A 23,646-nucleotide genomic window follows, 5' to 3' on the forward strand; every position below is an offset into this window, starting at 1 on the left:
TGCTAGGAGGGATTCTTCAGTTCATATACACTAGCATTTAAAAGATTTATTTATGCTTTTGAAAGAAATCTCCAAAGCTCACCAAGGATGCATTTATTTGATCGCAAATACAGTAATATTGTGAAAAATATTTCAATTTAAAATAACTTTTCTATTTAAATCTATTTTAAAATGTACTTTCGGTGATGACAAACCTATATTACTTTATTAATTCAGTGTCACATTATAGTTAAGCAAAAATTTTAATGCTGCTTTGGTGCTTTATTATTATTATCAATGTTGAAAACAGGTGTGCTGCTTTTTCTCTCTCTCAGGATTCTTTGCTGCATAGAAAGAATTTATTTGAAATATAAATATTTTGTAACATTACAATGTCTTCACTGTCATTTTTATCAATTTAATGCATCCTTGCTGAATAAAAGTATTAAAGTAAAAAAACTTTTTTAATGGTACCGTTCCGTACCGTAAATAAACTTTTTTTTTTACATCAAAAGTTTGTATTTATTACTTACAGGTCTTTTGTATTTTATATACTTGTTATTAGCCATGCTTAAAATGTATGAATGTCATTGCACTATATAAAAAAACATCTTAATAATCTCAAATACTTTTGAATATGAACAATGCAATATGAATATAAACAATGAGCTTAAAATACATTTACATGCACAACTATGGGTGAATCTAAATGCTGCATACTGTTTTATACAGAGACAATTGTGAGAACAGAAAAAAAGTAAATTATGGAAAAAGGTGGATGGGAGACCTAATTTAATACTTTCAGTACACTTACTCTTTCTTTTTCTGCCGTGGGCTTTTTCTTTTGGGACTTTCCCCCTCTGAATCACTGCTGCCCTAGAAACCCATGAAAACCCACTTTGAATATATGACACTAGATTAAAAAGCATGAAAATATCATGTTTCAGATTCATCAGGGTAACAAACCTTTCAACACACAGGGCATGTTTACACTACTTGGGCTGCCAAGCCTGATCAGTTCTGAGTCCATGGCCAACATAAATATTTATGCTTTAGTAAGTATCTATGTCGATGATTACTTTGGTCCAAGAAGCAGAACATGTTGCAAATGTCAACTGAGAATGTGACAGAATGCACGTGACCACTAGGGGTCAGTGTTGAATTAGTTTTTTTTTTTTTTGCACAGCCAGCCTACCTCAGCTCCAATGTTGAGGCGGGCAGGCTCTTGTCTGCTGCGACTGGATCTTCTAACACCATAAATATCTGGATGTTCCTCCCACATCTATGATAATTAGGGATACAATTCATTTTAAATTATGAAGTAATTAATCACCAGCTAAATAAAATCAAATGGGAATAATTCAGGATTCCTTCTTAATGTTCAGACCGGCCTATTTTTGTACCTTCTTCACGTCTGCCAGGTTGTCTTTTTTCCTGACTGGTTTGTCTTTGACCTGTGTTGAGTTCCGACGGGATTTGGACCCGGTGGATTCACTCCCTGACTCAAAGTGGCTCTCGGAATTGGAGGTGCTGTTGGACTCGGAACGCCGGGAACGAGCTCTACCGCTTCCCTGCTCGCTCTCCGACTGACTCCCAGACTCTGACCCAGAGCGGTTAGATTCCTCTGATGCTGAATTGCTATAACATTAAAGATGTGCATGTTGAGAAACAATGAAAACATATTAAGTGGTTCTGAACAGTATAGCAGAAATCATGTTCATAAATTTAATCTGAAATCTCAAGACATAATTATTGCAACAAAAAAAATCTCATATTTTATGAATTGTCAATAGGTAAGTTTGTAATTAATTTTTATTTTAACTTCATTTCAACTTATTTCCTATTTCTAAATTGCTTAATTATCTGACTTAGTCCTAATCATCTGGCTTTTCACAAAAAATCGAAGGTAAATCCAATTAGGCCTATCTCTGTCCAACAACGAAATGCCAAGTGCTCTAGGCCTAAGTGAAATGTCTTAAACCATTCTGTCTTTGTCATTGCAAACAATAGCATTTTAAAATTTGGAATTGGATTTGGAAAATGGGGAAAAGGAAATCCAATATAATATAAATGTAGCAGCATGGGAAACGTTTCTACAATTAGCTGGAATTAACGTCACTTATTTAAAAAATATATATACGCAGCAACACTTTACAAAAAGGTTATCATTTGTTAACATTACTTAAGCATTAGAGAACATGAATTAACAATGAGCAATATATTTTTCAGGGTTTTTTTTTATCTGTTAATGTTTGTTGTTAAAAACAGATGTTCATTGTTTGTTCATGTTAGTTTACAGTGCATTAACTAATGTTAACCGATCCAACTTTTGATTTTAAAATTGTATTAGTAAATGTTGAGCTTAACATGCACCAAGATAAATACTGTAGAAATATTGTTCATGGTTAGTTTAACATGCACCAAGATGAATACTGAATACTTCATGGTTAGTTTATGTTAATAACGAAACATTATTGTAAAGTTTTACCATAGAAGCTTATTTAATGACAAACAGACAACACCTGTACAATTTTAATGATTCATTTAATTTTTCAAGTGTGATGAGGCATTTGCATACAATTGGGTTTAAATTAAAATCGTCATTTCAAAATAACCTTTATGAAATGTGAAAGTATATTAGATATATTGCATCATCTTACAGGTCATTTTGTGTCTGACCACTTCAGCTCTCCTTTGCCCTTCGAGTCTAAAATTAAACGCAATGGCTTCAGTCTGAAATAAGCCCACCCCCTCTTACTATAAAAGTAAATCTCAAAAGAGCATTTACATCTTCCTTACATGGTTAACTATCAGCTAAAGACACTATAATGTGAAATCTACTTTATTCTGCCTTAACTATGCGAAACCTCCTGTGAAAGTGTCTCAGTAATGCTGATTTAATTTGACACGATGGCTTTCATGGGAAACCATAATGCAGATCTGATCGCGAGCACTAGCACATCGAGTGCTTTGATGGAATGCACTGCTAGAAACAACCCCCCGAAACAGCTGCTGACGAAGCAGCCTTACCAGCCAGACTGTCCTTATATGGCGGATGACGTCATATCTGGGCGGACCTAACCTCTCAACTGAATTCTCATTGGCTGCTTATGGCTATCCAAGTGAAGGACCAATGACAACTCAGCATGAAATCATCTGACCTCCACAAGACTTCCTGCTTCCGCTTCCTGTAGTTCCAAGAAGCTTTTATGTAATGCAGCAAATAATACAAGCTATGCAGCACAAAGCAAGAGCCATTTTGTGACTTGCAGGGCTTTCAGCCATTTAATGAAACCAGTCTCATGCTGTGATGAAACAAAGCAGTGCTTTTTATGTGGCACTAAGCCATATGAACACCTCAAATAAAGCATATTGACTATAATATAGGAAAAAAATATCACAATTTGTATTCTTTTCAGCTCTTGCTTCTTTAGCAATATTTAGAAAATGGCTGCCACAGCTAAACAACAGTGAAGACATGTTTCTGAGGATAACGCCTTGATTTAGGCTCGCACAAGCATCTTTAACACTGATGAAATTATTTGTAACCTGTAAAGGTCAGCATATATGTTCATTTGTAAATTCATGATCACATATACAATATTACATGAAACTGCTGTGTGTAATTGTAAAAAGATAACATACATTTGAGAGGGGTTTTCGATTTAGACACTGGTGTCTGGAACATATGCAGGGGCTTCAAAGCTGTGTCATCAATTCAGAGGGAAATTCTTGACAAACAACCACGAAAATAATGACAGACCCGGTCATAAACACTAAACACAACATCAACACATCCTGTGCTATTGTTTTTTTCTTTAAGGCTGATATGATGACCACTTTTTAACAGGGTAAAAGCCCCACGATGATGTCCTATGTTGATAAAAGTGAAAATATATAGGCTACTTTAAAACTACATTAAAGCTGTGACGGCGGTGTTCAACAGTATACTTTTATTGACAATTGCTATTATAGCAATGTGAAAGTTAGATATTGATTTTAATGTATTCACATTTTTGTGAGGCTTTGAAACTGAATAGTGATCATTAAATCTTCCATGTTGTGTTCAAGCTTTTCCTTGATATTTCCCCTAGATAAACAAAACATGAACCTTTGAAAAATGGCATAAATGTCTTTTCAATGTCCCCCAATCATTTTGTAATATTTTAAGGAATTGTTAGCCTAAATTAATAATGCATATGTAAACAATAGAAACACTTCTGTAAAAAGACAAATTACTGTGTTAATATGAACCTCATAACATTTACAACACATTAGTTCAAGTTTTCATATGGAAATAAAAGTAACTGAGTGAAGTAAAATATCCATAATTTGCTATACATCTTCCAATCAGGATAAGACATACTTGGTTTGGATACATGTTATAATGGAACTAGTGCGGTCAAATCAACTAATCGGATATAACATTAAAGTTTCTGTTTACATAATATAAGTGTGTGTGTGTGTGTGTGTGTGTGTGTGTATGCATGTATATATATATATATATATATATATATATATACACACACACACACACACACACACACACACACACACACACACACACACACACACACACATCATGTAAAAAAATACTTATTTTAGATGTGATTAATCGATTTGACAGCGCTAAATGGAACACATATGGAAAACAAATTTTGGTCAGCAAACCTAAAACAATACACTGAAAAAAAGCGAATGCTAAAAAGAATGAGTTCCAATATAACAGTAAATTATTTCAAAAGGTGTGAGTTTTGAAATACATAATTGAGTGCTGAGCTAATACTGTATTAATATTTACATGAGGTAATAGACCCCATGTCATTAGGAAATTATACATGTTTGTCAAACAAATTAAGACCTTAAAGCATAGGACACAGATTTTAATTCACACGTGTGACCCCCAAATACTCCTTTAGGATCAGACACCACTGTATTAATCACTGTTTTTTTTTTTAATAAAACATTTAAACACATTAAAGTGATTATAACTTTCTGTATTAAGCAACAGCTTGTCAGCACAAAAAAGACAATGGTACAATTAATAAAAAAGCAATAGTTTTGTTGCTATTAATAATGAAACAAAGAAAATAATTCAAATTATGAACAACATACAAATGTAAAATAATACTCTTCACTTTGAACAAAATTAAATTGCATTTGTGTGAAATTTATTTCATTCAAATATTTCAGGAAATCTGATTGAACAAGGTTCTGCATACAAGAACTGCAACCTATTTGCACCTATCAAATGCTAAACTCCCATGTAATTTTAAAGTAAACGCGTTTAAAATGTAATTAACCTTACATAATGGTGCAATGCAGCACTTACTACAAATCAGACAAGGTCATTTAACAATATCACTTTAAAAGTTAAAATATTATAACTGTAATCACAGTTAAAAACTGTAAAAAACACTGCATCTTGTGTATAAATTTTGGTAAAGGCCCATAGGCCTTGAATTCACTTTTAGAAATACTAGCAAAATCAGGGTGTGGCTATACATCTATCCCAAGGTCAATGATATGAAACCCATTTAAATTTACATACATCGTGGTTTAGACTTCTTCACATGTGATCAACCATGCTTGTAAAGGTAAACAATCAAGACATGTTAAAAAAGAGAGGAAAAATAGGAAAGATCGTACCTGGAAGCATTGCTTTGAGTTGAGCCTTCATCCTGCTTTTTACTCTTATTCTTCATCATGATTTTGTCTTGAGATTTGTTAATGATGATCTTTTGTCCAGGTATTAACTGTCAAAAGTTTAAAGTTGGATGAACCATCAAAAGAAAAAAAGTCCGTTGCGATGCATGGAAAAAGTTGGACTCGAAAAATTGAAAATAAATAAATATTTACAGTATTTCTAAAGTTAAAAGGCATCGGAAATGAAATGACACCTGCTCGACTCTATTCGATGTCAAATATCCATGTGTCGATGGCATTTCAAGGCAACACATTCACAGAGCCACATGCATAAATTCTTACTGCGTCATCAGACAAAGGACGATTAAAACATAACGTAACGATGAAAGCAAATAAATTCAACAATAGAAAAGAAACGATGTAAACATACCTATTCCATTGACAGGAGGAGGATTGTAGTAGTACATTCACATCTGACAAAATATCCGATTTGTTACTTCGGCCATAACAATAAAAAAAATATCAAAAAGAGTCCAGGATTGAGATTAAAATAATCGGAAAGATATTCGAAAAGAAAAATAATAGCAGTAATCCACCGATGGCTATTTGAATGGAGAGAGAGAGAGGGAGAGAGAGTATGAGAATAGCCTAGCAGAGCGCACTAAAAATGGAGGACCGCCATGGCTGCCAGTGCAAGGCAGGGAAAACAACGACTGGCCACTCTGCGCACACACCACAGCGTTATTCGACGAAACAAAGTCACAAAACGTACGCCTTAACGTCTCAAAGATCCAAAACGTACTAAACCGAAGGAATTCGCGCGATTCCGGTGCCCCTAGAGGCACTCAAAGTTCACCAAAGTTGAGATACAAGTGCTATCGAGAGCCCTACGAGGCTCAACACTCTCCCCTTCCCAAGGTTCATCCGCCATCTAAAGCTCCTTCCCAGCTCTGAGAGCTTAGCCTTTGATTGACGTTCTCTCCATTTACACAGGGCTCAGGTGATGCATGAAAGACCCACCCCTTTTATTTTGAATAAAAACTAGCTGTTTTACAGATTTATTAAAACCTCAAGTTAGTGCTAACCTACAAGTACAGTAGTTGAAAGACTGATCAGTGGTTACAAAAGGGCAGGACTTATCTTTATGTTAATACATTTATTTCTGTAAGGCTTCACTTCCTGCATAGACAGGAAATGAGACAAGAGACTGCCATTTTGCAGTGAGTGCTGCTGGACTACACTGGACACCATTTTAAAAATTTCATTTTAACCCTTTTATACCTGCTCTGTATTTTTTCTTTGCAAAAGTGATATTTGAAAGAGGATGGTTGCGTGAATCAAGCTCGCAAGCTGGCAAGTGCGTGATTTTAATTCAACAGGATATTTGAGGGTGTATCCTTGAATGGAATAGATAAAGCTTGAAAATAATTTGCGAAAGTTAATTGTGGAATGCAACAAAATTAATGTAGCAAAAATTAAAACAAGCCATTGAGGGCAGTTAAAGACATGACTAACTCTTTAAAATTTGAAAAGATCACCTATATTGTTATTAAACAAATCATAGTTTGGTAAGTAAATAACATTTCTTTTCTTTTCTTTTTTTAAGAAAGCTTGAACCTTGAAAAGCTGTGTTGGACGCTTGGACATAAACCGCAAAGCAAGTATTTGGCGAAACGTCACTTATTTTCCATCCAATAAGAGCAACTCGATATTGTTCAATCACGAAAACTTTTTTATTTTTATTTTAAAAAGGCACAAAAAAAACAAGCATAATTAAATTTTGAAATACAGACATTTCATAAAAACATCAATGCAGTAAAATGACATAATACATACATTTGTTAGGCAAATTTGCGAATGAATTAAAACAGCAAATCACAAACAAATAAAATGTCTCTTTCTTTCAAAATCCAAAAGCAAAATATGAGCCGCCATCTTCATTAAGGAGTAGTCTCCACTTGACTGTCCAGAATTGGTTCTTAATGAAATCAAAAAGGAGAAGGGAAAACATGTAAACCCCAAATGTTGTTTTAAAGATGCGATGACAGCTTTTCATAAAAACGGAAACGTACAGCTAAGGTGTAACTACGAACATGAAATCAGAATCCTGTTTTAAATGGTTCTCTAACTAGCGACAATGGTCAATCTCACAAGGTAGCTTCATATGGTCAATTAGAACAACTTCAACATGAACATGCACAACTTGTCCATATAATAATAGTAGCATAATAACAGCAAAATGCATTGTTATTCATACATTGATAAAAAGGTAACAGAAGACTGCTATGTAATTGCCGCATATGCGCTTGCATGATTTCGTTATATTCACTTACAAATGTAAGTGCAAGAAACTATTTCACACAAAATTCAGCAAGCGTTAAATCACAAGAAACAACACTACAAAAAGCTTCAACTACCAGAAAATCTATAGTACCTGGATTTGGTTCACTTATCAGTTTACCAATTACATTGATACTCAGAAAGTAGCTTTACGATAGACCAACAGTTTAAAAATCACAACATATATTACACAACATATGTCTGTCATTAGCGATCATTTCTGTGGATGTCCTTCACAAAAGGTACATTTCTTTCAATAATCATGTTTTTGTTTAATAATGACCATTAACGTTAATGATACAAGAACAAAGTTGTATCCAAGTGATGAGCCTACAAAGCTGAAAATCATTTAAATGAATATGTGAAAAACATGAGAACTTATTCAAGTGTGTTTGTCTTTACTATGTGATTATTACAATGTGTAACTTGGGCCAAAATTAAGTGTATTAGAGGGAGTAATAAAATTGTAAAGTTGTTGCAATTCAGTCATTCAGGATGTTTAGGCTGGGGAGAACAAATAAATAAAAACTATGAAATGTGTCTTAACACCAAAATGAGAAGCGACACTGCAAATTTCCTGTTCAGACAGTGAAATTTGCATACTGATGTGTAGAAGTCAAAATAAGAGAATTGTAACAAAAAGTTACAAAAAAAGAAAATTCTCAATTTAAAAAAAAAAGGAATGAAATACATTTAATAAAAGTCAGGCTTCAGAAAAATTATGAAAAAGATTTGAAGTCACAGCTTCCTTCTCAACGGACGTATGGCATTTGCTTACTGAAAATGTCAGTAGCCTTATCCACAAGTTGAGAACATTTTCCTTCAAAACTATTCAAGGGGTATTCCACCACTGGAAAGATGAATGTGTATTTAAATTGGGTCATTTATATAGAAGAAATGTGAAATTATTTAAGAAGTTGGTGCCTTCTAGACTGAGAAAAGCCAGAAAATGTATTGTTGGCTCATGTGGATGAAAGACAACAACTCCCAGAATGCACTTGCTTTGCTGCCCTAGGCCACTCCCAAGCCACGCCTACTGGTTACAGAGGGCAGTATCGAAGAAATGATACAACTAGGCTACTAGTTGACACGAAACTGATAGATAGATACATGTGTGGATCAAAGCTAGGGTGCTCTGTTCCACATGCTGGCGGTGCGCGATTTCTTCCAGAAGAAAATGGCATCGCTGAAATTCATGACAGCAGTAGGACTTTATCTGTGTCCATACTGCTGCTCCGGCTGCCTCTTGTTCCTCAATCATCCGCAACTGTTCCTCGCTGTAGAAGTGGATTTTGAAGATCTGGTGCGCGAATCCGATGCTCGTGGCTACCTGGCTCGTACAGGTATTCAAAATCCACTTCTGCCTAAGCTTTTTCCACAGAGCAAGAGTCTGTTAGCTTAGCTTAAAAAAAAAAAGATGGCTGACACTATTTGTACATTCTGTGAGTGAGATCCCACCCCCTATGGGTGGGTTGAAAACATGTGGAACTAGCTCCTACTACTGGCTGTAGTCTCAAGCCTCAGGTCAAAAAAGCCTCCGATAAAGCTAAATGGCGATTGGGACATGACGGAGGGAAGCATGGTCATTCGAAAATACTACCGAGTTTCTACTGATACAAAGCTTAATGCTAATTGGTGAAGGATCCCTTTAAATTAAATGGTGATTTAATGTAAAGGACATGGGCCGATTGCACTTATTTAATGTGCAATAATACATTTTTAGTCTGTCTTGTCTGGATACCCATCCCAAAATCAAAAGCAGAAAATGTTTTATCCAATCCATCACTCTAAATGTCACAAGTAAAATGGAAATGTTGCAAGTGTGCAACAGCCAGTGAAAAGGAGGCCAAATGTAGCGCAGAATTAAGAAAGATGTGTAAAACAAGTTACACAAAAGCAGAATAGACTCCACAAGAAAAGATTCACGCTGAATGGAAAACCAAGATGTGCATAAATTCTAAAAATGTGCATAAAAACTTATGCCCTCATTCAAGGAGTTTATTTTTTTTATCTGGCAAGACATGCGCATTAACTTCAATGGAAACATATTTAACAAATAAATCCCTCAATGCAAAAAAAACAAACAAAAAAAAACATGTTGACGGTCTCAGAGGATGTGATTGGATAACTGAACTAACCAGCGGATCAGTTTAATCGCACACCATCTCAAATGTTGATTTGGTCATTCTGAAATGCCCGAGCCAAAGTCCGTCATCTGAATCATTTGGTATAATGACCTCCCAGAATGAACTCACATAACTGCGTTCCCAAACATCAGGAATCTGAACGCAAGATATCATCTTCTCTCGCACTCTGAGACACAAGTCATTTATGATGTAGGATAAAAGAGCCACAGTGGCTTTTCCGATTGCACCAATTTCCCAGGCAGTGAAGATTTTGTTCTCAAACACATTGGATGGAATCGCTGCTTTATTGGCAAATTTAAGCGATATTCCAATTTTGCAGACAAAATGAATTAAACTTCGAATGGAAACAAAACCAATGATCTCAAGAAAGGTTTCCACTGAAAACAAGATCAAGTGAAGAGAGCACCCAAGCATGCTCAGGTACTGAAGAAAAGTAAATGATTTGTACTGTCATCAAAACAAAATGAGGAAAAAAATCTTTACACCTTTCCTAACTGTGACAGGAAGCCCTTTCCCCAAAAAAACATCCTTAGTACCATTCCTTTGAGCTTTGAATTTTTCCTTTACCTTTTAAATAGACTTTTTTGATGAAACATCCATTTACTGCTGTTTATTACCTACTACATTTGCCTGGGAAAAAATACTTCCCTAGAGCTGTGAGCCTAGATACAGCTAAATGACAGACATATGGAGTAATACCTTAATAATACAAATAACACTGTGAGGACTTACAGAGTAGTCTTCATTTCCTTGATTTTGCTGCAGTTTCCTCTTCAGGCAAACGTCGTCTGCAGGGAGAAGGACAATCGTGAGATCAGAGGTATAAAACCAAACACTGTCAGTTGAGAACTACATTAGCTGCTCGAGTAAGTGTCACATTGCCCTATGATTAATTCAAGCAAAACATTGTCATCGGTTTAGTAGTGGAAAGAATTAAGCATGAACCCTACATTACAGTCAAAAGATTTTCTATTTATCTTCTAAATAGTATCTACATGTTCTGTTGAAAATGGGAGAGATTCTTCTCCATGCAAAAGTCGCTGCCATGATTCTAGGGTGTTCTGAGTGGTTGTTAGCCTGTAGCTATGCAGTTGCTAGGTGGTTGTTTACTTTTTGTCTCTACATATGTATATGTCGATGCCACACGTCAGTGCACCCGCCATCTTGGAACAGTCAGCGTGTTGTCATGAATCTATGATCCGACAACATTTCGCAGCTACTGGTTGTGAAACCATTGAGATATAAATTCCCAAAGCCATGGGATAACCTCTCACATGTGAGAATGTGTTGGTATGTCATCTTACATGTTTTAACTCAATATTACAGGTTTTTACTATGGTAACATTTTAATGCCGTGTAAGCTGACGCCTTCGTCTTGTATTGTTTTAGTTTAGCACAATCATTAGCAGGTATAGATATTCAGGCTCAGACATGCATCTAACTACAGTTGCAGACAGTCAGTCAACTTGCACTCGAGTGTTCACAGACCGGTTTTGACCGTTACAATATGGCGGACGGCTTACACATAGCGGCCCAAAGAAACAAAGACACTTCTGAGGCATCTATCTATATGTATCAATTTTTTACGTTTTAAATTTGTCCAGGTGAAATTGAGTGATCATTTTGAAGGTAATACAGTTCTCCTTGCTTTCACATGAAGAACAAACATTACAGTGCGAATTACTCACTGAAATGTAATACTCAATATGAGCCGTAATTGTAGCGATGCTTGCTTTGGCAATCATAAACAAAAAAGTTATCACTAATTAGGCTCTATAACTTTGGGGGCACTGAGGTGGCTAACTTAGTACTGGAAACCCCAGTGAGCAGGAATTGAGGCATGCTGGAGAAATTTTAAATAATTGCTTGGCATGTGAAACAACGCTAAATCCAAATCCAACTTGAGCGAAAAACTCTTAAAACGAAAGAATATTGTTTAGCGAACTTTTATTGTAGATATAAAAATGTGTTGCAGGGTGGACATCCTTGATTTTGGAAAAAAAGTGAATGAAGTTTGTATTATCACTGTTCACACTAGGGACCAGGGGTGACAACATGTTATCAGGGGTGAAATAAGAGAAAATTGTTTTAAATGAATGGATAGTTAAAACATTTTAAATAAATTAAATTAGAAAAATCTAAATGCTCCAAGTATTAATGGTTCTGCAATAATAATAATTTTTTTTATTAAAGTTAAAAAAAAAAATTTAAGTAGTGTTGGGGAAATGCGGAATAGTCATATCGTCCTAACGTCAGCCTGCGAGATCGCTGATATGCAGTATTATCGCTGGTGGGGGATGCAATAGTTTAATTATTTGATCAATCATTTACTTATTTTCTCATTTACTTGAAATAAGAATCTTTTTCTATCATTTTGCATGCAAAGATGGAATTGGTGATGAAGAAAAATGTCACGTCGCTATGAAATATTTCACCCAAAAGGCCAGCCCGTGGATATCACACAAGCAATATGCAAATTTCGCACGAGAGTTATGCTTGTTAAAGAGTCTCAAGTTAATCCATGAAAGTGAAAGCAAAAACTGACCAAGCATTCGGGATCCGATGCTCCACGGCGAATTATTTCTTTCAGAGACTACCTCAATGCTGATAACGGTTTATCAAATTTATTGGCTAATATTTTCCTCTTGTGGAACATACAATAGTGAAGGTGAAAAAAACTGAGAATCAATATTTCTTGTTTTGTTTTAAGTCAGTGTTTGAAGCTGCTTTTGATTTTCATCGATAACCGATTATTGTGCTGTGTTCGTACCTAAAGCCTGTTATTACGCCTATATAACTTTAGTAATAATATTATTATTATTATTAATAATAATAGTAATTGTATTGTTATTGGTGTTACTAGTGTCATTAAATGTTTTATTTATGCGCTAATGTTTTATTAGAAATGCAGACGAAAGACGATGCCGTTTTAGCATTGGCTTAAACAACAAATGTACACGTGTCGCAAGTGTGGTTATATCATTATGAAATTAGGGAAGGCAAATGAATTGTAGGACCTAATATTAATTTGATAATACCAATAATAGTTATGATAATTCCATACATTAAATGGAAAAACGAGCCAATCATCGTCTTGATATCGTCAAAGGCACCAGCCATTGCCAATATCTCTGACTACCATCGGTACACAATACTATCGTCACAACCCTACTTTTAGGTATAGTCTAATGAGACAAATTGGAAAAAAAATATTTTTTTTATTAAAATTGATGTTTGTAACATACTTAAATAACGTAATAAAGTGTTTCTCCACACCATTCCCTCCAAAAAATGATCAATAATCCCTCTATTAACAACTGCAAATTTTGATCTGTATAGTTTGCATCCTTTAAGTTCTGAATGTCTAAATTTCATCTTATTTCGCTAAACATCGATGCAAGTAAAGAGTTCATAGCTAGTACCAAGACTAATTTTATTTTTTTCATTCGTTATATTCTAACACTGTTTAAATATCTTGGGCGGTGCAGAATTTGTTGAAACTTTTTAGAATTTTTTTTTTTTTAAAAACGATGATTTTTATTAAGTATTTGCTCAAATTGTGTAAAAATTGCATTGTTAACTATACTTCAGGCCAAGTTAGCTTTTAAAAACATTAGTAAATTAACCACATAACTATATAGTACCTAAAATACTGTCCAGGTCATACAGGTTTCCTTAAATTGCAATACTTACGGCAAAAATCAGTTTCCTCATCTTTCTTTTGACATTTAGGAGATCAGGAACCTTTAACAACAAAAAGATTCTTCGTTAGATTGAAGATACATCCTACGATGTGATTTAGAGCACACCTAGTGGTGGTTGATAAGGTAAATAACGGATTGCGCAAATGTATAGTGTATGGTTCAGTTAGTAAATACATTAATGGCACTTACATTTATACGGCATGAGACTGAACAAAACTTCATCTTTTATCCAGTTGTTCTGATTCCTGTACACAAAAAAAAAACATTTCGGACAATTAGTGTTGTATTGTATATCTTACATAGTAATGCTCACTTCGGAGTCAAAATGTTCAAAAGAAACATTTATTTCAGTCATGTGGTCTCCCTACGTGAAATACAAAATCTTTAGTTAACGTCGAGGTAATCTGCAAATACAGTAGTTGAAAAATTCTTTAAGTACGTAATGTGACAATACTTCATATGCTGAAGAATATACATAAATCAGCAACCTCTTTGATATAGAATCATCACTTAGCCTAGGGCTCATGTTTTATTTTTAATGTATTCTCTTACATGCAACATTAGTAGTAACATTTGTTTTCTATACAGCAGTGAACAGTTCATTATTGTACAGCATAGACCTCATAATATATTAAAGCCAACATTTTACACTTTAAATAAAGACAACTTTAACAGCATTACTTTCTAGGTTATAAGTTTCTATGATATTGTGGCAACTAGAACAATAAAAAGACTTTACAGATTTAATTGGACTTTTTATATATTTATCACTAATTTTTGTATAAATTTAGGGCATTTATACTTTAAAACAGTACTAATCATATGGAAATGTACTTTACATAAATCTCTGTTCAAAATGGAAAAACAGAAATAAAGAAACATGTTTCAACATTTTTTAAAGAATATATTTTTTTCTTGTGGACCACAATGGGTTAAAAGCCAACACCCTATAATTTAACGTCGAAAATACAGCATAAATGTTTTCAAAGCACAAGAAATACAAATGGATACGTTTATTTAAGTTCATTTTCAAGTGGAAAAGAACCATAAAATGAAATGTTTAACTTAACTGTTACGTTTTATGCAGAAAACAATACAATCTTAAAATAAAGTAAAACATCAAAATATACTAAATCCAAAGGCAAGTTGACACATTCACAACGTTCTTTGAACAAGTTCAAAACAATATACATCTGGGGGGGAGATTTTTTTTCAGTAATTAACACACAATAAATGCATTAGAATGTTCAATAAATTGTTTATTCAATGAAAACAGTTGAAATCAACAAAAGACACTCAAAATGTTGAGACAAGAAACGATACGTCCCCTATTGCATTATTACAACAATATTTCAATATAAATTATATTTTCCGCTCTCGAATGTTACAAGGACATTTTGTCCTCTCAAGGACAAAGCGAATTTAAAATGCGTAGACAGTTAAATCCTTGTTTTTCTTCGTTGCTGCCAGTTGAAATCTTCTCAGTCTTCCTGCTTCATATCCACGCATTGTTTCCCTAACAATTTCATTATGTTTTTACCTTAAAATCGTCGATTAAATCGACGGAATGCCCTTTTTCAGTACTTGGCAATGGCCCCATCATGGCCATTTTACAACACCTCGTCGAACCTCTCCTTTTCCACCATATTGGTGCGTCTTTACCACTCGCTCAAACACGTTTAGAAGTTAAATTTGTAATGAAATCTTACCATGTTCCCACCGTTGCGAGCTGCTCTATTATCTGAACAGGTCGACGCCATTCTCTTCGTTAGCATTCTTGGTTTTAACGAGTTCTTCTCTCTCAGACCCCGCCGCATCGCCATCTTCACCCGTCACCGCTGTGTCTTCTCTCCGAGTGCGCGCGCTCCTCGTCCTCTGGTGCTGTTATACTGATCGAGTGGACGGACAGCCCTGAGCTTCAGCGTAAGCACAGACAACTTCCTCTCACTGCAGCATTCTGGGTAGAAGAAACGCAGCATCCATGATGGTGTATGTAAACTAACTTTTGAATTCAGTGACCGAAAAAAGCTCATTATTTTACACTGGCATACTGACAACGCTGCAATTTAACGACAAATAGCCATACGACAGCAAAGCATTCCTATTTCAATAAAAAAAACTAATAAAATAACTACTTCGCTTAGCCTACTGTAGAAATATTGTGTTGTTAACTTACATAATGTGAGGTACATTCTTACAGTAAGTTACCGGTCAAAAGTTTGGAAACATTACTTTTTTAATGTTTTTGAAAGAAAGTTAGGGTCATCAAGCCTGCATTTATTTGATCATAAGTAGCCTACATAAAAAAAAAAAACAGTAATATTGTGAAATATTATTACAATTGAAAATAATGGTTTTCTATTTTAATATGCTTTAAAATATATTTTATGTATGTGATGCAAAGCTGAATTTTCAGCATTATTACTCCAGTCTTCAATGGCACATGATCCTTCAGAAATCATTCTAATTCTTACTCAGTTATTATCAACGTTAGAAACAGTTGTGCTGCTAAATATTTTTTTTGGAATCTGTGATACTTTTTTCATGAATTATTGATGAATAAAAAGTTAAAAAGAACAGCATTTATGCAAAATAGAAATCTTTTCTTACAATATAAATCTTTACTATCCTTTTGTATCAATTTAACACATCCTTGCTGAATAAAGCCTATTCATTTTGTTTTGTAAAGAAAGAAAAAAAATTACTAACCCCAAACTTTTGAACGGTAGTGTATATTGTTACAAAATAATTCTATTTTAAATTAATGCTGTTTTTTTTTACTTTTTATTTATTAAAGAATCCTGAAAAAACTAACACAGGTTATAAAATATATTAAGCAGCACAACTGTTTCCAACATTGATAATAGATCAGCATATTGGAATGATTTATGAAGGTTGACACTGAAGACTGGAGTAATGATACTGAAAATTCAGCTTTGCATCACAGAAATAAATTTTAAAGTATATTCAAATAGAAAACCATTATTTTAAATTGTAATAATCTTTCAATATATTCATATTCTTTCTGTATTTTTTTTATCAAATAAATGGAGGCTTGATTTAAAAAAAAAACATTAAAAACCGTGATGTTTCAAAACTTTTGACTGGTACTGTATAAAGCCATGACTTTATATAACAAAGCAACAAATATGTTCAGATTATAGTCCTAAAACCAAGGGAATTAGCATTTTTGAGCCATTAGTTCTCACTGGAATTGTTTTTGTTTTTCATTTAACTAGGCCTATATATAAATCAACTTTTATTACCGATAAATTACACACGTTCGCACCTAAAAAGTTAATTTTAAAGAAAAAAATGATTTGAAAAAAATGAAAGTTGCTAACACAAAAATATGATTTCATGAATAGATTACATTTAAAAATGCAGCAGCAGCAACACAATTTCTCAAAAAGTCTTTTTAAACAATGATAGGCATATTTGATAAATTGAAACCAAGAATTTTCCAACCTGATCTCATGAAAAGGCATAACTATTTCACGAGTGGTGAATTTCATATGAATTCAATGTGATTTGTATGGAAACATATATATATATATATATATATATATATATATATATAGGTGTCTCTGGAAAAAAGTAATCTTTGACATTGTTGAATATCAAAGTTATTTGTTTACGAGGGGGTTGTTGAGACATTCATGTTTTATATTTGTGGATTAAGAATATAGTTAGGCTCCGAGTGGAATGTTACCAGTGTTAATATTTATTTGTTTATTTATTTATTTAAAAGGCTACTTATTGTAATTATTACGTAAATTCAGACATCTTTGATATTTAAACCTATAGCCTAATTGAGTGAAATCATTTGAATTGAATTTACTGTGTTGGTATTATGACAAAAGGCTTCATGTACATGTTGCAAATGCCCAAACCAAACATGTTTATAAAACACATTTGCAATATGAATAATATAATGATCTAAAATGCATACACAGTTGTTTAAATATTTATAACCTTCAATTAATGAGCTATGACTATGACTCTTCTTTTTAGCAAATGGTGTACCAGAACCTCAGCTCTTGTCAATGGCTCCTTTCTCTCCAACAGCTAGTCTGCATACCACAGTTGGTTTCTTAGCAACTGTAATTGTATGAGCCTGGCTCCCTCCCCCTCTCCTCTGCCACGTAGGCACTGGAAAATGCAGCAGGTGGACGTTTTATGGAAGGTAGAGGCCGCAAGCTAAACTCCATCGATTATTTGAGTACAAGCTATAGCATTTCAAAAACAAAAATTAAAATTAAAATACAGAAAGAGGTGTTAAAAGCAGATGCCAAAACCAGACTAAATTATACTTTCCTTTATACTAAAAATACTGTTTAATAAATGACACCATATTTTGACCATTTATATCTGCACACAAATGGGAACAAACTGTTTTTAGTGTAGTATAATAATACAAAGATGTGAAATTAATTTGGACTGAAAAATAAAACAATATAAGAGACCTCTTGTGGCCTTGTACGACATTTATGGTGTTGTTTGGACTGTGGATCAACCAGCGCCCAATGCATTTTTGATTTGAGGGCCATGGTGCAAATAGAAAAGTTTGTTCACTGAAAAAAGAAGTCTGACTTTGAAAATATCATTAAAATGTGCTTTTTAGAATAACAATCTGGGGCCGGTTGCATAAACCGCTACGACTAGTCTTACAAGTTAGGCATCCATTTTTTTTTTCTTTAAGACTGTTAATAACTTTTTTCAATCAGGCCTAATTTGATACAGAAAAGAAAGACCGACTGCCCTTTGATTAACTGGGTCATACTAGATATTAAGACACTAAACAAAATGGAGACTAGCCAAGGGCCAATCAGTCTTACTTTTTGGCTTCAAATTAGACCAATCTACGTTTTTATGTAACTGACTTAAAGCAATTATGAACAGTCTTAAGGAAATTAAATGTGATGACTTGCTTGTAAGACTAGTCTTTATGCGACCGGCCCCTGATTTCTGCTAATATTTTTTTTCCTGTATACACTGACAGAAAGTGCCCTGACAGTATCTGTGTAGATTGCGCCACCATGTGGCTAATATAAACGATGTATTTAATTTACTGGAATTTAAACGTTTCTCTTTCTTTAGAAGTGCTCCACTTTGAGAATAATTGAATAACTCCCCCTAAAATCATAACTATGTCCGCATAACTAGTTTACAATTTAGCAGTCTGATACACCAACTGTGTTTGCTTATGGTTAATTTACGTTTACAATAATTAAAATCTATAGTTAAAGTCTTTATCTTCGTTTAGGTTATGCATGTATGTATTATTATTAACATAAAAACTCATTACTTATAGGCCTACATGTTTGGTTTTAATGCGTAGCCTACCTATTATTGATGTAATAATATGTGCTTTTTTATCCAGGAGAATATGGACTGGGACTCCTTTGTTAAATATTGTTAAATAACAGGATGGAGCACAGGAAAGCCAAAGCCTTATCCAACAATAACCCATTTCCTTCTCGTATGACCTGAAGAGATCAAATCATGAATTTATTCCGCTGAGATCCAATAGTAAAGCTTTTTTTTTTTTCGTTTCACAACTTTTTTGTACTCTTTCTAAATTAAGCAGGCAGTTTTGCTGCTGTACATTTAATGCCCCCATTGAGATTTTCTTCAACAACAGCCTCTTTGCAAAGCACTGTAGCCTACCCACCATGTAGTAGAAAGTTACCACACACACCACATAAACATTACCCTATTTCTCACTTCATTTGGTTCCTTCTTAAGGATCCTTAGGATAGATAGATAGATAGATAGATAGATAGATAGATAGATAGATAGATAGATAGATAGATAGATAGATAGATAGATAGATAGATAGATAGATAGATAGATAGATAGATAGATAGATCAGTCAGTTGGGGGCAACACATGTGTCACGACTCACGAGTTACATAATCAGATTACTTTTTTCAATTACCTATAGCCTAAGTAGGCTATGCATATAAGGAAATATCTGAGTTAGCCTACTTTTTGTAAAGTAGTTTTGTAGCTGTTTTTTTAGGGATAAATGCAATATTGTAATATGCAATATAACATAAAACATACAGATACCAATTCAATATTAAAATGGTAAATTGTCTGATGTCTAGGCTAGCCTATACTCTCGTGAAATAAAATTAAAAAAAAATTCGCCAACATAAATCAGCAGGCGCTCTTCTTTTCTTAAAGCACGTCGGTGCCAAACTCTGATGCACATTGGTTGCTCGTCCGTCTGGACCCTCCCGGAGCTCTTCCGGGTGTGGATAATCCACATTTCCTCCTGCCGACACCACGCATTCCCAAGAAAACATCCTGGACGGACCGAGTTGCGTGTGAGTGCAAACCAAAGAATGAGACAGAACACTCGAGGTTGAAGACAGATTATGTGCAGATACTCGCGAGATTGTGGACATGTTTGACGAGCGACTGTGTGAACTGTGGAATATTTGAGATGTCAGACTCAGAGCATCATTTCCTATCATCCGTCAGACAGCTGTTGTTCGCATTTCGAGTTATAGAGCGCAGAGCTTCTTTATTCTGACTCTTTTCAATATACAAAACATTAAGTAAACGGATTAAATCGGGAAACAATATGTGGCCAATTCCATATTATTTTGTTTTTGCTCTTATTGCCATTGCCCAGGAAGTGCACGGAGAACCACATACGCGTCCCTCAGCGATGCAGTTGAATTCAACATTACCCCCGCAAGAAGACTATTCTTCATCGCATAATACAACAGATGCAGCAGTTGGATCTCGCATTTCTACAATTTTAAGGGATCTTCCTACCATCAAAAATATTTCGATTTTTATCTGCGTGTTAACAACCTTGCTTATCACGTGCCTTGTCATAAAAATATTCAGGTAGGCTAATATAAGTTGGCATATATTTAAAGGGTTTATTATTGTGTTGAGTTTTGTGCTGAGATTGTCTGAGTGATTGTGCCAATCATCTGTTGGTTTTAAGAAAATGCCACTTCACTTTTAATTGAAAATAGAGTCCTTTTCGATTCATTGGTAAATGTCTCTTTAGATTTCGTGTAACTGGCTTACTTTAAGAGAGAAATAAATGTAAAAAGCACACACCATTTATACAGAATTTGTAAATTTCAGAACATGCTGGATTGTCTGGTGACGCTGACTACTTTTCCCTGACTTAATCCTCTTTGGAAGCAGATTGTTCGCCTCTTGGTTGGAAACCGAGAACCGATTCTTATTCAGAATCCTATTCGAATTTCGAAATCGGGGACATAAAAAAAAATCGAAATCGAATGACATTCGGTCGGTCCTCGAATCTGCAAATGCGAACGAAACTAAAATAGCCTGACAGTCTCCAGCTTTTTTATATTGCAAATAAAATGCAGTCTGACTTTCGAACAAATGACTCTTATGAGCCGGTGCTTTGTAGCGAATCAAAACACTATAACCAATAACGTTTGTGGTATGTTGTAGCCTACTTAAAGCTCGTTAGACTTTAAACCAATGCAGTCACTGATTTCAATACCACAGCATGTAATTAAAGTTATACATTATGAGTTTTGTTTTGATATTTTATAAAAAATGAATGAATGACGTACTACATGTTATGTTGTATTTTTATCGATCAGTGATTGGATAACATGTCACGTCTAAAAAGTCTGTCCCTTTAACACACCTTCCAAAACAATTATATCATTTCTGATTTATATTCTATCGGTTTTAAAATAAAATCATTTAGCAACAGATTTGGGAGGGAAATAAATGGTCATTTCTTTTTTCAAAACTACTAAAGCAATCATTTCTAGAACTGTTAAAGTCAGCATGAAACTTCCAGTGACTGCTTCTCGAACAAGACATTTTTTTAGGGCGGGAGTTGTGGGATTAGTCATTGGGAATTGGTTTGCATGGATGGATGTGGTTTGCTGTTGCTGTGATTAGGCTATGTGAGTGACAGGTTGTCCCGTCCTTGTGCCAATAAACACGTCAACGCATCTATTTTAAAAAGATGTGCACTGATAAATTATTTATAATAAATACTGCAATATTCCATAAAAACATGTCGATATAATGGTGACTTTAAGGAATTAGAATAATTTAGATGAATCAGAATTTCTCATTGCTACTTGCCTAGCTGGAAAACTCAAATACGCTATTGAATGTACAGGTCATAACTTAACTCAGCATGTTCTCTCAAACCCTTGTTTGAATAGATCAGCAAAGAAGATCAGAAAAACGCGAAAATATGACATCATCACAACTCCCGCAGAGCGCGTCGAGATGGCACCTTTAAATGAAGAAAACGACGAAGACGACGACTCGACCCTGTTCGATGTCAAATACAGGTGAGTGCTTTACCACAACTTGCATTATGTGCAATGACATGAAATTAAGTCTCTTGTATTAACGTTTGTCCTCTTTTAGTGAATTAATTTGTAGTGCCTTACTTTTGCTTGTTTGTCAATGAAATTGATATTTTAAAAACAAATTCGAGGGAAGGGGAATAATAGTTCAACTAGTGGAATAATTGGAGTAGTGGAGTAGTGGTCTGGTTGGCTCATATTTGATTTTTGTTGAACTCTGCCTTGAACCAGCCTTACCAGGAAAAACAAGATTCTGTTTCTTTCCTGATGGCTGACAATGCAGTGCAGCAACATATTGTTTCTCCAGTTAACACAACATTTTAAATAACATAGTTGCAACATAGTGAGAACGAGACGGAAATGGAGCTGAAAAATAGAATTTTCTAAGGACTTTTGTCTCATTAGAATAAAGTAGACTATTAATGGAAAAGGCCTTCCTAAGCTTTAACTAACATGGCACACTGCTATATTCTCATTAAATAAGACCAGTGTTTTAAAACCCAGTAGTTGATTATTGACTGTGATTGTCTTGGTGAGTGACCTCACGGGTCACAATGGAAACAGTTGTGTTATTTGGAGGGTTAGTGAGCGTCAAGAGTGGACTTCTCCCTTCCGTCCAATTGTTCTTTGACTGAGAACCTGCTTCCTTTTTGCTGGGCATGGCTCCCTGTTTATCAGCTTTTTATTGGCAATGTGGCAAAAGTGTGAGGCCAACCAGTTTAGACCAGTTTGGCCACTTTTATTTCTCATGCTTGAAACCTAATATGCTTTTTAATTGACCTAATTGTCTTATTTAAATTCTTTGCTTTTTCATAGGTGAATGAAATGGTGCACTCTAGAGTCACTGTTGAAGAGTCCCAGATACCCCTGCGTGTGTGAACACATCTCTACCGGGACCTTTGATTTGATTCATTTCCTCAGAGCCTTGAAACCTCAATGGAACATGGGGACAAATTATATCAAATGTTTCTTGGTGTATGCATCCATTTTGACATTCCAAACCAACAAGAAATCTGAAGTTTTATGAAAGGAACTTTTCTGTTGGAAGCACAGAAAAATCATCAAAGATTGATGAAAAAAATGTTTTCTTTGCTCCTGAAGGAGGCACTAAAGTTAACCCCCCACAAATCTGATACTGCTCTAATTATTGCACAATTATTTCATAATTTTCCTTTTCCCCCAAAAAACATTCATGTTGTTTGGTAGAAAGTCTGTAATTCATTATGCATAATTGCTCTTGAAAGTATGAGGCAGCTTGAACATTACTATCACAGCATATCACATTAAAGCTAATTTAAGCAATGTTTTTGAAATGTAATACTCTAAATAATAAAAAAATAATTGCAATTATTAATTTAAAAACTCTACACTTGGAGCTCAGATGTTAGTTTAATTAAAGTTGTTTTACTTTAAATGATTTAGCTGAGCTTGAATCAGCCCAAAGTTTCAAATGAAATAAACAAGATATGCGATGTTATTGTTTATGCT

At 34.4% G+C, this 23,646-nt stretch overlaps 2 protein-coding genes and 1 long non-coding RNA gene across 12 annotated transcripts in view; 1 reads left to right on the forward strand and 2 right to left on the reverse strand.

Annotated features, from left to right (window-relative positions):
- chd2 (chromodomain helicase DNA binding protein 2) overlaps positions 1-6,791 on the reverse strand; it is a 31,930-nt gene extending 25,139 nt beyond the window's left edge. For 3 of the 10 annotated variants that reach the window (XM_077194405.1, XM_077194404.1, XM_077194403.1), the window contains exons 1-5: positions 6,056-6,577; positions 5,629-5,735; positions 1,383-1,617; positions 1,175-1,261; positions 794-855 (exon numbers count right to left, since the gene is read on the reverse strand). In XM_077194405.1, coding sequence (XP_077050520.1) covers positions 794-855; positions 1,175-1,261; positions 1,383-1,617; positions 5,629-5,687 — 443 coding nt within the window. In that variant the 5' untranslated portion in view covers positions 5,688-5,735; positions 6,056-6,577. Of the gene's footprint in view, positions 1-793; positions 856-945; positions 1,262-1,382; positions 1,618-3,624; positions 3,711-5,628; positions 5,736-6,055 lie in introns of those variants that run through there. The other 7 variants (XM_077194408.1, XM_077194407.1, XM_077194412.1 and 4 more) reach the window with 5 other exon arrangements.
- A 543-nt stretch (positions 6,792-7,334) lies between these two features.
- Positions 7,335-15,708, reverse strand: LOC143700780 (uncharacterized). Its single transcript, XR_013189651.1, has 5 exons — positions 15,526-15,708; positions 14,006-14,061; positions 13,806-13,856; positions 10,845-10,900; positions 7,335-7,603 (listed from the first exon to the last, which is right to left on the reverse strand). It is a non-coding gene; the product is annotated as an uncharacterized LOC143700780 (long non-coding RNA).
- Positions 15,709-19,996: 4,288 nt separating this feature from the next.
- fam174b (family with sequence similarity 174 member B) lies at positions 19,997-22,144 on the forward strand. Its single transcript, XM_077194413.1, has 2 exons — positions 19,997-20,683; positions 22,009-22,144. Exons 1-2 carry the CDS (start codon positions 20,412-20,414, stop codon positions 22,142-22,144), a joined length of 408 nt encoding a protein of 135 aa, XP_077050528.1. The 5' UTR covers positions 19,997-20,411.
- The last annotated feature ends 1,502 nt before the right edge of the window (positions 22,145-23,646 follow it).

Source organism: Siphateles boraxobius, unplaced genomic scaffold (assembly GCF_051911475.1).
Source record: "Siphateles boraxobius isolate OS27281-9 unplaced genomic scaffold, OSU_SipBor_1 32, whole genome shotgun sequence".
Taxonomy (NCBI): domain Eukaryota; kingdom Metazoa; phylum Chordata; class Actinopteri; order Cypriniformes; family Leuciscidae; genus Siphateles; species Siphateles boraxobius.

What these genes read in the sequence shown, in the direction of transcription:
- fam174b (XM_077194413.1), top strand. Translation starts at nt 20,412, where the DNA reads ATGTGGCCAATTCCATATTATTTTGTTTTTGCTCTTATTGCCATTGCC. An exon ending in CTTGTCATAAAAATATTCAG is followed by an intron (nt 20,684 to 22,008) that starts GTAGGCTAATAT and finishes TTGTTTGAATAG; the next exon opens with ATCAGCAAAGAAGATCAGAA.